The 16,574-nt window shown below is 45.6% G+C and overlaps 1 protein-coding gene across 4 annotated transcripts in view; it reads left to right on the top strand.

Annotated features, from left to right (window-relative positions):
• Positions 1–16,574, top strand: part of LOC122542020 (serine/threonine-protein kinase BRSK2-like) — a 196,598-nt gene that overhangs the window by 102,583 nt on the left and 77,441 nt on the right. For all 4 annotated transcript variants that reach the window (XM_087978291.1, XM_087978289.1, XM_087978288.1 and 1 more), the window contains one exon: positions 6,348–6,442. In XM_087978291.1, coding sequence (XP_087834417.1) covers positions 6,348–6,442 — 95 coding nt within the window. Of the gene's footprint in view, positions 1–6,347; positions 6,443–16,574 lie in introns of those variants that run through there.

The raw sequence follows: 16,574 nt of genomic DNA, 5'->3' as shown, positions 1-16,574 counted from the left end.
GCTCATTCTATACACATACCACCCTCTGGGTGAAAAAGTTGCCTCTTAGGTCTCTTTTATATTTTTCTTCTCTCACCCTAAACCTATACCCTCTAGTTCTGGACTCCCCCACCCCAGGGAAAAGACTTTGTCTATTTATCCTATCCATGTCCCTCATGATTTTATAAATCTCTATAAGGTCACCCCTCAGCCTCTGATGCTCCAGGCAAAACAGCCCCAGCCTGTTCAGCCTCTCCCTATACCTCAAACCCTCCAACCCTGGCAACATCCTTGTAAATCTTTTCTGAACCCTTTCAAATTTCACTTGATGGGCACATGCAGAGAGGTTGTCTCCCCTTGCGTGAGGGTCGAGAGCCGGATGGCTTAACCTCGGTCTAAGGGTCACCTAATTTGAAACAGAGGTGAGTAGGAACTTCTTCTGTCCGACCGGATTGAATCTGTGGAATTCTTTCCTACAGAGGCCAGTTGAGGCCGAGCCAATAACAGAATCAAGGGAAACGGCAGCAAAATGGAGTTGGGGATTATCAGAACATGATCCCATCGAACGGCAGGACAGACTCGGTGGACCGAATGGTCTGTCTCTGCTCATTTGTCTGACAGTCTGATTCGAAGAGTCATCATGAGCAAGTGAACTGAATGGCCTGCCTCTGGCTCAGTAAGATGCTGTGATTTTAACACAGCGGGTTCTCCACTTTTGCAAGTCACTGCTATAAAGTCGATAATGCGACAGCACTCCAAGCTGCTGAGTGAATTCTGGATTAGATTACCTTTTGTTTTAAATAAAGTCACAGAGTCATACAGCACAGAAACAGACCCTTCGGTCCAACCATTTTGATGCCAAGGGTAGCAGATACATGGAACACCACTCTCTGCCAGTTCCCCTCAAAGCCACATGTCATCCTGATTTGGAGAAGAGTTAATCCCTGCAAGCCTCTGCCTTTCACCTGTACCATAGGACTAGTCCAGTTCAGTTTCTGGTCACTGGCTTCTCTTCCTGTGCCGCTAGCTTATATTGCATGTAGAAATCATTCTTTTGACATCTTTGTAGGCGTCTATCCAGCACACAGCTGATGTGATCTTACACCTTTCTATTCCCATTGTGTAACTTTTGGAGAGGTTCATCCTGCATAGTCTTGGCTGGCTCTTTCCCAGATCCATCTCTCAGTGAGATGGTATCCTGCAGCAGTGCTTTGCCTGTGTTTGCTGCTTCCTACCAGGACTATTTCTGGTCCCACCTCAAAATGGGCTCCATTTCGGAGAGTTTACATCCACTAGGCGATGGAGCATTACGCGTGGACCTTTAACTTCGTGGTTTACTAAAGAAAGCGGCACGTGGGCGGCACGGTGGCACAGTGGTTAGCACTGCTGCCTCACAGCGCCAGAGACCCGGGTTCAATTCCCGCCTCAGGCGACTGACTGTGTGGAGTTTGCACATTCTCCCCGTGTCTGCGTGGGTTTCCTCCGGGTGCTCCGGTTTCCTCCCACAGTTCCAAAGATGTGCAGGTCAGGTGAATTGGCCATGCTAAATTGTCCGTAGTGTTAGGTAAGGGGTAAATGTAGCGGTATGGGTGGTTTGCGCTTCGGCGGGTCGGTGTGGACTTGTTGGGCCGAAGGGCCTGTTTCCACACTGTAAAGTAATCTAATCTAATCTAATCTAAAACCGCAGGTCTTTACCACTGCTCCACCCCAGGATGGTGAGACCATCCATTTCAGTGATGTGGAGCCTTCATTTAACACATTTCCCTTGGTGTGTCCTTCTGATTTGGGCTGTTCTCAGATATCGAATCTCACTAATGACGTTAGCACATATTGGGGTGTCTTCCTTTGGTTAACCATTCTCTTTCACTTTTCTGTGAAAGGTCTTCTGCTGTAGTCTTGGTGGGATGGTTTTACGATCTACTCTTGAATATGTCGTAAACTTCAGATTTACATCTCGTCCTGGTCCTGATCTAAATGTTTAAGAACAGGAGTAGGCCATTCTGCCCATCAAGCCTGCCTTGCCATTCAGTACGACCACGGCTGATCAAACACTTCAATGCCTTTTACCCACCTCCATCTCCACGACTCTGTACGCACTGGAAGGCAGAAATCCACCAATAAAAGAAATCAGACAAACTGCGGATGCCGGAGATCAGAAACAAAAACACAAGTTGCTGGAGAAACTCAGCAGGTCTGGCAGCACTTGTGTAGAGAAAGCAGAGTTAACGTTTTGGGTTCAGTGAGCCTTCTTCAGAATAGAACAGGATTCTGAAGAAGGGTCATTGGATGAAACGTTAACTCTGCTTTCTCTCCGCACATGTTCTTCCAGCAATCTCTGTTTTGGGAGAAATCTACCAATCTCTACCTTAAACATACCCAAAGACTGAACTTCCACATAAAGAATTCCAAAGGTTCACAACTCTCGAGGTAAAAGAATTTCTCTCCATCTCAGACCTGAATGGTTTCCTCCCCATTTATAAACGGTGTGCCCTGGCTTTAGACTCCCCATGCTGAGGGAACAGCTGCATCTATTCCTTTTCGATATTTGATAGGTTTCAATGAGATCATCTCCCAATCTTTGAAAATCTGGAAAATACAGGCCTAATTTTAATAGTTTGCTCAATCTCACTTCATCAGACTGTCCTGCCATCTCAGGAACAAGTCTGGTGAACCTTTCTTACATTCCCTCTGTGATAAAAATATCGTTCCTGAGATAAGGAGACCAAAACCACCCGCAGTACTCCAGGTGGGTTCTATCTAAGCTCATACACATTTGAAGCAAAACTTCAGTATTCCTGTTCTTAAATCCTCTTGTGATAAAGGCTAACATTCCATTCGCCTTCCTAACAGTTTGGTGCACCTGGGTCTATTTCTACAGTCTGGGACGTTTCGTGCAATCCTATATCTATGTCAATCTTTTCCTCACCTTCCTGGCTGTTTTAGTGTCTTTTTCTTTTTCATTTGTCCCGACTGATAATTCGTTTTCTATCTTCGTCCTCTGTCCTGCTCATCTTTTTCTGGTGATTGGGGCTTCTCGCACTCTCTGCACCTGTACAAGGCGTGTTTCCTGATGTCAGTGAGCTCCCGCCCAGCTCCGGCCCATCTTTCTGTGAGTGGCCCGTGTGTCCTTCTGCTGCAGTCTCAGTGCATCAACCCTGCGGCCTTTCTGTGTTGACTTTAACTGAACACCAGTCGTGTGGGTAGTCAGCGCCTGTGATCTGCCTGGTCTTGGCTTTGTGTTCTCTGGGGCAGTGTCTGCAGCCGGCAGTAACGTGAGCCTGTCCTTTCCCATTAATTCCCTTCGTAACCTCAGAGTGGGCAGCTGAACTAACAGCGTCCTTGAACATTTCCTTTGCAGGACGTTTTAGTTTCCCTGAACTCTTGCTGCTCACGTTTTTCTGAAATTGTCCACAGGCTTACCCATTCACAATGGGGTTTTCTCTACCCAGGTTGGGGATGGAGCTGCAACGCTGGTAGTGCAGCACCTTCTTAGTGCCAGCAGCCCTGCATTCCGTACAAGTCCTGGAGAGAACAGTGAGGAAAAAATCCACAGGAAATATTTCTCTGAAACAAGCCGTTCTCATTGGATGGTGGAACAGGCCTGATGGCCGACTCCGATTTCTATGTTCCAGAATTGCCCACAACTTTGTGGGATCTTCTTGTTCCTCTTCAGATGAACCAGAAGTATTAGTTCCATGTAAACCAGATTTTCAACTGCCTTCTTGGCCTGTTTACCTGATTCTGCAATTGCTTGAAACATTGAGTCAGAGGGTCATACAGCACGCCAACAGACCTTTCGGTCCAACTTGTCTACGCCGACCTGATATCCTAATTTGACCCAATTTGCCAGCATTTGGCCCATCTCCCTTCCTATTCATGTGCCCATTTAAATGTGATTGTACCAGCCTCCACCACTTCCTCTGGCAGCTCGTTCATACATGCACCACCCTCTGTGTGAAAAAGTTGCCCCTTAGGTCCTTCTTAAACATTGATGCATTCTTTGTTTTAAAAACGTTTGGACTCTGATAAGGAGACCTGTGGTCTCTCAGTTCGCGCTGGGGGATTGAGTATTGATTTTTCTGCTATTGTTTTGCATTTTGTAAGCACTTTAGATACAGCAGTACTTGTATCATGATGGTGATGCTGCACCTGCAATGTATTTGCGGTTTTATTTGCCTTTTGCTTTTTAGTTTTGTTTTGTCCAGCTCTGTGTGTGCCTTCAGCATTGTATGTAGAATGGATTTTCTATTTTCCATTTAAGAGATGTTCTGTTGACTCCACTGTTGCTAATTTCAGCCCACTCCCATTACCCTTTGATTGAATGACATGCTTTTTTCAGAATGCTGCATAAAGGTGTCGTCTGACAGGTTATCAAACTTCAAAAAGTATGAAGCAAAATCCGAAATTGCTGGAGAAACTCAGCAGGTCAGGCAGCGTCTGTGGAGAGAAAGCAGAGTTAATGTTTCAGATCTAGTTAGCTGTTCTAAAGAAGGGTTACTGGACCCGAAACATTAACTCTGCTTTCTCTCCATAGATGCTGCCTGACCTGCTGAGTTTTTCCAGCAATTTCAGATTTCCAGCATCCGCAGTTATTTGGTTTTACTTTTAAAATGTGCGATCCTGACCTAAGTAGCTGCCTGCACAGCAGCTGAAAAGCATACCCAACATGTGGAGAAACTGCATCATCTTGCATTTGTTTTTTTTCTGTAGGTAAACATGAATCGCTGAATTGTATTACATCTGCCTCTTCTCCCCTTGGTCTTCAAGAATGTATCGCTGCTTCCTTTGTCCTACGTTTTTTTTAAAAACGATGCAAAGTGGTTGCTTGTACTAGCAATATGTAAAACAAATGGATTCCTTTTACTGTACGTCTCTGGTGGGTTTGTTTACAGCTGAAGCCCATACGTAGAGTACAGGAAATCTCTAGACATGAGGCTGCTGCAGAGTGACCATGGCCTGTGATCCATGTGATGCCATCCTGAGCCTTGGTCTGCATATTGAGGTTTTGAAGTGATATTACACCTTTTCCTTTCTCTCTTCACATCTTACAGTGACTGTTTCTCTATTTCTCTCTATCCCATGCTCTCCGACTTACGTTGACATCTGATCACTCTCTCTCTCTCTCTCTCTCTCTGCCTCTCTCTTCTTCTCCCTATTAATCTCATTCTCTCTCCCACACTCACTCAGCTCTGGTTTTTCTCTCTTTTCGTTATCCCCTTTTTATCCCCAGTCCAGCACAAGTCTGTCCTTTCAGGATAAATGTACAAACATATGAGTAAGGAACCTGAATAGGCCACCCAACCGTTCAAGCCTGTTCCGCCCTTCAATAAGCTAATGGCTGATCTGATTTTAGCTTCAGCTGTCCATTCCTGCGTGGTTCCAATAATCTTACATCCCCTTAGTCATCAAAAATCTATCTACCTCTGTCTTAAAAAAAATTTGAGGATTCTGCATCCACTGCCTTTTGAGGAAGGGAATTCTGAGGACTCACAAACCCGCTGAGGGCGAAACAAATGTTTCTTCATTTCTGTTTTAAGTAGACTACCTTTTATTTTTAAAAAATGACCCCTAGTTCTAGATTCTCCCACAAGAGGAAACATCCTTTTGACATCCACCTCGTCAAGTCCCCTCAGGATTTAATATGTTTCGATTACTGATTTTGATTTTTATTATCATGTGTACTCAAGTTCAAAAATGTAGGAATACAATGAAAAGTGTTAGGTACAAGTACCTAGTTACAGAATCTTTAGAGCAAGATAGAAAGAAAGAACAAAGTTAAATATTGCAATATTTATAGTATCATGTAAAACATAAGGAGATACGGTTAAAAGATACACATTGCAGACCTTCTTAGTTTTAAATAGAAAATAAAGAAATAAAGCTGCAAGTCACCTCTGGCTGTAGAGAAAACAGGCCCGGCCTCTCTAGCCTTTCCTCTTGAGGCAGTCTACTCGTTCCAGGGATTAGTGTAGTAAACGTTCTCTGTACAGCTACCAATGTGTTAACAACTTTCACGAGATATGGTGACCAACTTTGCACTCAGTATTCCAGATACTGTCATCAACAAGCGGTATAACTGAAGTATGACCTCGCTACTCTTCAGCTATGGGAGAAAAACTGGGGGTGGAAAATAAACAAATCATTGTTGAGTGGAAGGAGTTTGTACTGTTTCTCTTTGAATATCTGTGCGGCACAGGTGCCGAGAAGCTGTCACCCAAAATGGCGGAGGACCATCAAGGAAGGCCCAAAGCCTCTTGGGTGCTGGGAGGACCAAAGTCCACTCATTGTCTATCTCAGAATCCTTGAGGAGCTAAAAAAAAAACCAAGATGTTGTTTGTAATGTATGCTTACCTTGTCTTTTGTTACAGGGCTGGTAAAGCTGGGGATTCACTGTATTACAGGACAGAAGGTTGCAATAAAGATCGTGAACCGGGAGAAGTTGACTGAATCGGTCCTCATGAAGGTGAGAATTTCACACGCTGCTCCTTCTGAAGTTGTTCACCTGGTTTTATTGGTCAGGAGAAGCTTTTTGTTTTGAGTGGTGACAGTCTGCAATGCAACAGAGTGTTGGGGTGGAGACTGATGCAATCGTGGCTCTGTATTGATTTTCTAAAGACAAACGTATCATAGAATCCCTACAGTGTGGAAACAGGTCATTTGGCCCAACAAGTCCACACTGACTCTCCAAAACGTATCCCAGCCAGACCCATTTCCCTACCCTACACATTCCTGAACATTATGGGCAATGTAGCATGGCCAATTCACCTAATTTGCATATCTTTGGATTGTGGGAAGAAACTGGAGCGCACCCACACAGATACAGGGCGAACGTGCAAACTTCACACAGACAGTCATCCAAGGCTGGAATCAAACCCGAAGTCCCTGGCGATGTGAGGCAGCAGTGCTAACCACTGTGCCACCCACAGGACATTGTGGAAAAGGGCAGGGAAGAGATGGGTTCACCAAGGGCTAGCATGGTCAGGATGGGCTAAAAGGCCTCTGTCTGAGCTGTAACCGATGCATGATTAATTCCTAAACAAAAAAGCAGTTGCTGAAAAAGCTCAGCAGGTCTGGCAGCAGCTGTGCAGAGAAATCAGTTAATGTTTCAAGTCTGGTGACCCTTCCTCAGTTCTGAAGGGTCACCTGACCCAAAACGTTAACCCTGATTTCTCTGCACAGTTGCAGCCAAACCTGCTGAGTTTTTTCAGCAACTGCTTTTTTTTTAGATTAGATTACTTACAATGTGGAAACACGCCCTTCGGCCCAACAAGTCTACACTGACCCTCCGAAGACCCACCCATTCCCCTACATTTAACCCTTAAATAACACTATGAGCAATTTAGCACGGCCAATCCACCCTAACCTGCACATTTTTGGACTGTGGGAGGAAACTGGAGAACCCAGAGGAAACCCACACAGACATAGGGAGAATGTGCAAACTCCACACAGACAGTTGCCTGAGGTGGGAATTGAACCCGGGTCTCTGGCGCTATGAAGCAGCAGTGCTAACCACTGTGCCACCGTGCGGTGTTTCTGATTTACAGCATCTGCAGTTCTTTTCGTTTTCACGATTTATTCTTTCCAGATTCCTTTCTTTCTCAGCTTTATCTGGAGCGGAGTAAACTTGAGAGAAGGTTTATAAGCTCCACTGAGTGGATAAGCTAATTCGTCTGGGAAGGGATTATTGATTTAGGATTATCACTGAGGGAGGCAGGAGAGTTCAAGCAAAATGTCTTGGCTCAGAGGGTTGGTGGAATGTGGGATGCTTTGCCACAGGGATTACTTAAAGTAGAGGCATCTTCTAAGTGGAATTGGATAAATGTTTGGAGCAGGGACAGGGCTGTGGGGGAGAGGCAGAAACATTGGCGGAACAAAGAACAAGAACTGACGCAGACGGCCAAATGGACTCCTCTGGGTAGCAAAAGAAATCCAGGTTTTCTGGGCAAATGTGCCCTCTTGGATGGCCATGTACAGTCCAGTAAAGGACATTCTTCCTGCCTGAGCCCACATTTGACTGGTTATTCGACCAAGTGTCACAGTCAAAGCCACATTGAATCCAAAGATGTGCAGGTTAGGGTGAATTGGCCGTGCTATATTGCCCATAGTGTTAGGTGCATTAGTCAGGGGTATATATAGGGTAGGGGAATGGGTCTGGGTGGGTTACTCTTCAGAGGGGTGGTGTGGACTTGTTGGGCTGAAGGGCCTGTTTCCATACTGTAGAGAACCTAATCTAAGGTCAAACGGCCTGTGTTTTACTTTACTTACTTTTCCAATCAACCTATTCAGAGATGTTATTACACATCTGGAGCAGATGGGACTTCAACCCAGGCCTCCAGGGTTAAGAATACTGTTCCTCAAGCGCCCCCAGGCAGCCTGTGTTTGTTGTTCATGTCTGGTTGAGTTTTGTTAATGTCTTTATTTAGAGTTAAGAAGAACCACGTGATGGCTAATAATTGTCTGAGTGCATAGGGGACACCTGTAACATTGGCAGGGGTGGAGGGAGCTGTAAGACTGAGTAGTCAATAAACTCTACCCATTGCGCTTTTGTGGCACAGTGATAGCATCCCTATCTCTGGGCTAGGAGGATCAGGTTCAAGTCCCACCGGTTACAGCAATGTGTTGAAACATGTCAAAACAGCATGGTTAATAAAAATGTCCAATGGGTAATGGGAGGAGTTCAGACTTACTGTCCTGCCTTGGATCCAGATTGAGTTCATGTTCGGATGGTTTAACTAACTCACATGATAATCTAGAGGCACTTGTAGTGCAGTGGTAGTGCTCCTACTTCTGGGTTAGGAGGCCCATGTTCAAGTCCCACTTGCTCCAGAGATGTTTCATATCACACCTGAACACGATGATTAAAGTATAAATATCAAGGAAGATATAAGGCAGCCTTAGCATCGCTGTTTGGGTTAGATTTGCATTGTATTTTTGGCTGCAGATTAATGATGGCATTCCTGGAAGGCATCTGGATAAGGCAATAAGATATAGGAGGAGAATTAGGCCATTCGGCCCAGCAGGTCTGCTGTGCCATTCCATCATGGCTGATAATGTTTCTCAATCCCAATCACCGACCTTTTCCCCCATGGCCATTGGTTCCCTCACCAATCAAGAACCTCTCTATCTCTGTCTTAAATACACTCAATGACCTGGCCTCCACAGCCCTCTGCAGCAATGAGTTCCATAGATTTACCACCCTCTGACTGAAGGAATTCCTCCTCATCTCAGTTCTAACGGGTTGTCACTTCACTCTGAGGCTGTGCCCTCAGGTCCTGGTCTCACCTAGTTGTGCAAACATCTTCTCCATGTCCACACGACTCAGGCCTCTCGGTATTCCGTAAGTTTCAATTAGATCCCTCCCTCCAATCCTTCTAAACTCCATCAAGCAGCCAGAGGAAGTGGTGGAGGCTGGTACAATTACAACATTTAAAAGGCATTTGGATGGGTATATGAACAGGAAGGGTTTGGAGGGGTATGGGCCGGGTGCTGGCAGGTGGGACTAGATTGGGTTGGGATATCTGGTCAGCATGGACGGGTTGGACCGAAGAGTCTGTTTCTGTGCTGTACATCTCTATGACTCTATAAGTACAGACCCAATTGCTTCTCACACGACAAGCCCATCATTCCTGGGATCATGCTTGTAAACCTCCCCTGAGCCCCGTCCAAAGTCAGTGCATCCTTGAGCCTAAAACTGCTCACAATATTCCGAATGTTTCTGGAAGGCACAGTACTTATTATAGAGAGTGCAGGAGGGGTGGTGTGGATTTGGGGGGGTCAAACCCCCTGTGCCCCTCGCCTCCAAAGAAACAGCCTGTTAAGGCCCTCAGGGATCTTGTTCATGAATAAGCTGGGTAAGGCATGAAGGGAATTTTAAAAATGGGAAGTGGGCTCAGTCAGTATTTAGCTGTTGAGAGCGATGAAGTCAGGTGTTGTTCAGTATGGATAAGGATCCACAGGGAAGGAGAAGCTGCAGAGATGAAATGCTTGAGGGAGGTCTGGAAGAGTCAGCGGAGAACAATTCTTCCTATTGGTGCAGAGCCAGAATGAAAGATTGGAAGCGAGTGGCAAAAGAAGCAGTGGAGGCACCAGCAGAAACATTTATTGTGTTGGGAGTCACTGGGATGCATTGCCTCAGATTACAGCGGAAGGGGGAATGGGATTTTCCATCCAAAAAGGGAGGGGGCGGAGAAAAGGCATTGAGTGCTTTGCTCCTTCAGAGAACCAGCCAGACACGATGTGCTGATTGGCCCCATGCGTGTGGAATGATTGAGACATGGAGCTACACCTACCTTCCTGTTGACTGCTTATCTGCACAGCAAAGCAATGGAGAGGCGTGTCATGGCTGCTGCCTGCCTTTCAGCAGGAGTTCCTTCCAACTGGATCCGTCAATGCTGATTGGGTGCCATGATTGCTTCCAGCCTAATTAGCTGAGGTTGGGGGTAATATACTGATATGGATTGAGGATTGGTTATTGGAAGGAAAACAGACGATACAATTGGATAAGTATGTGAATAAGAAACATTTGGAGGGATATGGGCCAAACGCAGGCAGGTGGGACGAGTTTAATTTGGGAACATGGTATGTACTGGTTGGATTGGTTAACATACGAGGAACGTTTGAGGACTCTGTATCTATACTGGAAGGATTTTAGAAGGATGAGGAGGGATCTAATTGAAACTTAAAGAATGCTGAATGGCCTGGACAGAGTGGATGTTGGGAAGATGTTTCCAGTGGTAGGAGAGACTAGGACCCAAGGGCACAGCCTCAGAATAAAGGGAAAACCTTTTAGAATGGCGATAAGGAGAAACCTCTTCAGCCAGAGAGTGGGAAATCCATGGAATTCATTGCCACAGAAGGCTGTGGAGATCAGGTCATTGAGTATATTTAAATCCGAGATAGATAGGTTCTTGATTGTCAAGGGGATCAAGGGTTATGGAGATAATGCGGTTGCGAAACTTATCAGCCATGATTGAGTGGCGGAGCAGACCCAATGGGCTGAATGTCTGAATATCTGCTCCTATGTCATACGGTCTTATGGACCGAAAGGTCTATTTCTCTGTGTATGACTTTATGACTCTAACTGGGTCAGAGGATGCAAAGAGGCTTCCAAGGGGATGTTGACTGAGTGAGTGAGTGTGCAAGAACTTAGTTGATGGCACATCATTGAAAATTCTAACGGGAGATGTTTCCCTGGTTGGGGAGTTTAGAACAGGGATCAGAATCCCAGGGTAGACGACTCAGAACTGAGGAGAGGAAAGAAATCTTCACTCAGAGCAATGAAACTGTGGAATTCTCGACCACAGGAAGCTGTGGAGGCCAAGTCATTGAATAGATTCAAAAAAAGAGAAGGATAAATGTTAAGATTTTAAGGGCATCAAAGGGTATGGGGAGGCAGTGGGAATATGACATTGAGTTGGAGGATCAGCCATGATCGTATTGAATGGTGGAATTGGGCCAAATAGCTCCATTCAACTCCTAATTTCTGTAATATAGATAAGTGGGAAGCTTTGCTTTTTAATAGGAGGAATGGGGGCATAGAGAATTTTTTTTGAATAGAATAGAATATTTTTTATAGTCAAGTACAGGAGTACAATGGAAAGTTTACAGTGTTGCCCCACATGGCGACATCTTAAGTACTGTGTACCTCGGTACAGATCTTAGACACAAAATAGAGAAATGAAAGGAAAGAGTTTAATTTCTTACAGTTATTCATAGTATAAATTAGGAAAATGAGAAATAAAGTTAAAAAGACAAGCATTTCCAGAAAAGGCCTTCCACACTGGGTTTGCAAGCTGCTGACCCTCCCACACCGGTCCCTGATCCAACAAGCATCCCCGCTCCACTCAAGTTTCCAGCCCATCAGCCATCTAACTGGGGAGAGATCGGGAAATGGTGATATCCAAAGGGATCTGCGTGTCTTTGTCCATAAATCACTGAAAGATAATCTGTAAATGCAGCGAGTAATCAGGAAGATAAATCAGGAACTTAATCACAAGAGGATATGAACACAGGAGTAACAATATCTTGTTTCATTTGTATAGTGAGATTTAGTGAGACAGCACCTGAAGCATTGTGTGCAATCCAAAGCCCCTTACCTCAGGAAGGGTACACTTGCTGTAAAGAGGGACAGCAGAGGTTTCCCAGTCTAATTCCTGGGGTGACCGAACTGACCAAGAGGAGATTTTGAGGAGACCAGGCCTGCATTTTCTACAGTTTAGAAGAATGAAAAGTGATCAAATTGAAACCAAATTCTTACAGGTCTCACTCGGGCAGATGTACAAAGAATGTTTTTGCATTCTGCGGGTGAGGGAGGAGCATCTGCAATCAGAGTACATGGTCCCAGAATAAAGACCGTTTAGGGTAGAGATAAAGGTGAACTTCTTGACTCAGAGGATGGGTGACTCTTTGGAATTCTAGCCCAAGACACCTGTGGAGGCTCGGACATTAAATGGATTCAAGGCAGAAATTCATCATCATCATCATGGAATCCCTACAATGCAGAAGCAGACCATTCGACCCATTAAGTCTGCTCCGACCCTCTGATGAGCATCATCAAACCTTCCCTTCCAACCTTATTCCCTGCGTTTCCCATGGCCAACCCACTTAGTCTGCACATGCCTGGACATAATGGGCAATTTAGCACGGCCAATGCACCTAACCTGTACGTCTTTGGACTGTGGGAGGAAAATGGAGCACCCAGAGGAAACCCATGCAGACACAGGGAGAATGTGCAAGCTCCACACAGGCAGAATTGAGAAATTTCTGGTGATCAGTGACATTGATGGATTTGGGAAAATGGCATGAAGAAATGGTGATCTAGAATGGTGGAGTAGGCTCAAGGGGCTAACTGGCCTGCTCCCACTCCTATATTTCTCATTGCATTTGCCTTTGAGGATAGCGTCATCGGGACTCGGAAATTATCAAGGCATTGGACTCCTGACTCCATAGTGAAAATTTGGCCAAGGCTTATGACTGGAACCCTACAGATCAGTGTCGAACAGGGCAGGAGTTTTACCTCTATGTCCCCTCAGGCCTCTCGCCATCCATGGATAGCTTGGGCAGGGAACTGGGCACCTAACTAATGATGCCATGTTCAAATGGTTTAATTGGAGGTGGGGTGTTGATAGGACATGGTTCTGGCTGCCCTTTGCCCTTTCCCCTTTGGTCCTCCACCTTTTTGCAGCAGCTGAATTCAGGAACTTAGCACGCAGTCAGTGCCTGGAGCTGTCGTGTACAGCCTTCCCGAATACTGTGCAGCTCAGTTCTGACTAATTGTGCTGCTGACTGATGGCATTCGTTACTCAGGGACAGAGGTAGGCCCCTGCTCCATCCTTCAGTTAGACCATGGCTCCTCAACACCATTCACCATCTGGTGTCCCACGTCAGCTCTTCCACACAGTCTGGGGTGCAGAGCATTAACACTTCATGTGTGACACATTAACAAGATGACTGTCCCTCAGGCGTAGCTCATAAGAGGGGTATGTTTGCGGATGAGTCCACAATGTCCATTACTACTTGCCTCTCCTCATACAGTAAAGCATATGTGCAGCTAGGACTGGACAACAATCAGGGTTTAGGTTTTGCAGAGAGAGAGAGAGACACTAACCATCTCCAACAAGAGAGAATTGAAACATTGCCTCTGATCTTTAACAGCATTGTCATCACTGAATCCTCCCATTATCAACATTCTGGAGGTTACCATTGACCAGAAACTGAACTGGACCAGCCACATAAATACAGTGGCTACAAGGACAGGTCAGATGTGAGTAATTCAAAGGGAAATAACTCACATGCTGATTTGCCAAAGTCTGTCCACCATCAACAAGGCACAAGTCAGGAGTGCAATCCCCATTTGTCCGGTTGAGTGCCGATCCAACAACACTCTAGAAGCTCAACACGATCCAGGACCAAGTAGATCAATGTCGAACACGGCCGGAGTTTTACCTCTGAGTCCACTCAAGCCTTTCACCATCCATGGATGAGTTGGCAAGGAACTGGGCACCTAACGATGCCGCATTCAAATGGGTGGTGATTTGGCACAAACGTCAACCACCTTCAGCTCTCACTTTCTCCACCATTGATGCACGTTGGTGGCAATGTGCAGCATTTAAAAATGCAGGGCAGGAACCCACCAAGACCCTTTGGATGGCACCTTTCAGACCCGCGGCCTCCACCATCCAGACGGACAAGGGCAGCCATTGTGCGGGAACACCAAAGTCTCCCCATTCCCCTCCAAGCCAGACACTGTCCTGAGTCGGAATGATAATGGTCATTCTCTCACTGGCACGGAGTCAAAACGCGAAAGCTCCCTTCCTCACTGCACTTGGGTGCCACAGAGCACTTCAAGATGGTGATTCCCTACCAGCGCCCTCTCACGGGCAATTAGAACATCAGGCGGCAGTCTTGTCAGTGATGCTCAAAACCCACCAATGAATTGGTGATGTGCCCATTCCTGTGCCACCCCAGCACGTAGTAAGGAAAGGATAGCACTGTCATGGGATCTGTCTGTGACTCGGCAAATTCCAAAATTCCACAACCTCCCCTAACTACAGCAACAAATACTTTGCATTTATGTAGCGGCTTTGTAGTGGTTAGAAACAGCGTCTCACAGGAATCAAGACGAAATTTGACACGGGGCCATTCGCGAAGGTTTCAGCAGCAGAGGTGACCAAAATCATGGTCAATGAGTTTGGTTTTAAATGTCACCTTTAAGGAGGTGGACAGCTTCAGGGAAGGACTTGGGGCTTGGGTCACTGAAGGTGCAGCCACCTCTACCTTCATTTTGTTTCCTCCCCTATGACGGTTTTGCCTTCTCTCTCGTTTTCCCTTCTTCCTGATGAAGACAGTAATACTTGGAAAAGAATGTATTGGTCTGAGTTTGAAATCATTGATCGCAACATTGGTTTTGGAGGATGTAGAGTGGAAAAACAAGGTGATGTTGTTCAAGCCAGATGCTTGAGCTTCATTGGAACTGCACAGCAGACCAATCTCAGTGGGAGGGTAAGACGGAGAATTAAAATTACAGGCGACCAGAAACACGGAGCCTTCGAGAGAAAAAGGAGAAAAGGTCTTACGCCTTTGGGATTCAGTGGTGCGACCACCATGGCAATGCCTCAGCCAATAGGGATTGATTTGCCAACCAATCAGTACCCTTTCTCAATTGTTCAGGAGGTGAGATTCTCGCTGCAGGATTCCCAGCTGAAATAACTCCACCGAGGCAGGTATCCAATCACTCAGTCACCCTTTATTTACACAGGTACAGTATATGGATTCAGACCAGCTAGCTCAGAGACATCCCTGGAGTAAGGAGAGTCCCTGAGACTCCTATTTCTTCTGTCAGCCAGGGCTCCCTGATTGGACCAGGTTAACAGCCCCAATCAGGGAACTGGTACTCAATGAGATCTAACTGACCTACCTCATTCCAATCACTACATTAGCTTTCTGATGTGTTCTTGCAGCCGTAGTGTTTATATGGCCATTTCAACTCAGTTTCTGGTCAATGGTAACCCCCAGGGTGTTGATAGTGGGGCATTCGGAGAAGGTAATGCCTTTGGATGTCAGGGGAAGATGTTTAAATGTTCTCTTGTCGGAAATGGCTGTTACTTGTGAAGAAATCCAGAAGGGGGCATCACTCGATAATTTGTGTGGTTCCAAAGAAAAACAAAATACCTCTGGAATCTGACACTTTCTTTACTAAAAGACTAAAGTGGATCTATCGGAGGTATTGATTTTTTTGTAGGATAATGTAATCAATGTTAAAACACTAAACCTAAGAGCAGGAGTCGACCATTTGGTTTCTCAAGCATGCCTCACCATTCTTTATGGCTGATTTTCAACTCCACTTTCCCACTCTGTGACCTTCGATTTCCTGAGAAACCAAACAATTCTAGATCTCAGACTTATATCCTCAGTGACTAAGTATATACTGCCCTCTGGGGTAGAGCATTCCAAAGATTCACAGTGGTCCGAGTGAATCTGTGTTTTTTTTTTGTTATGTCAGCCTGAAATAAACAGCTCTTTGTCCAAAGGCTTTTGCTCATAGGATGAGGCATCGTAAGCAAGGCCATCTCTAATGTTGCCCATCTCTAATGTTGCCCATCTCTAATGACCCTTGAACTTGTGAGAGCATTTTAGATAAATGCGAGGTGTTGCATTTTGGGAAAGTAAGTCGGAGCAGGACATACAGTTAATGGTAAGGTCCTAGGGAGTGTTGCTGAACCTTGGTTGCAGGTTCATAACTCCTCGAAAGTCGAGTCGCAGGTAGATAGGAAAATGAAGAAGGCGATTCGTATGCATTCTTTTATTGGTCAGAGCATTGAGTACAGGAGTTCGGAGGTCATGATGCGGGTGTACAGGACATTAGTTAGGCCACTTTTGGAATATTACATGTAATTCTGGTCTCCTTCCTATCGGAACGATGTTGTGAAACTTGAAAGGGTTTAGAAAAGATTTACAAGGATGTTGCCAGGGTTGGAGGATTTGAGCTATAGGGAGAGGCTGAACAGGCTGGGGCTGTTTTCCCTGGAGCGTCAGAGGCTGAGGGGTGACCTTATAGAGGTTTATAAAATCATGAGGGGGTATGGATAGGGTAAATA

This window comes from Chiloscyllium plagiosum, unplaced genomic scaffold, assembly GCF_037043375.1.
Source record: "Chiloscyllium plagiosum isolate Xiang-an unplaced genomic scaffold, Cpla_swu_hap1 HiC_scaffold_33, whole genome shotgun sequence".
NCBI classification, from domain to species: domain Eukaryota; kingdom Metazoa; phylum Chordata; class Chondrichthyes; order Orectolobiformes; family Hemiscylliidae; genus Chiloscyllium; species Chiloscyllium plagiosum.
This window is presented reverse-complemented; position numbering and strand designations above follow the sequence as displayed.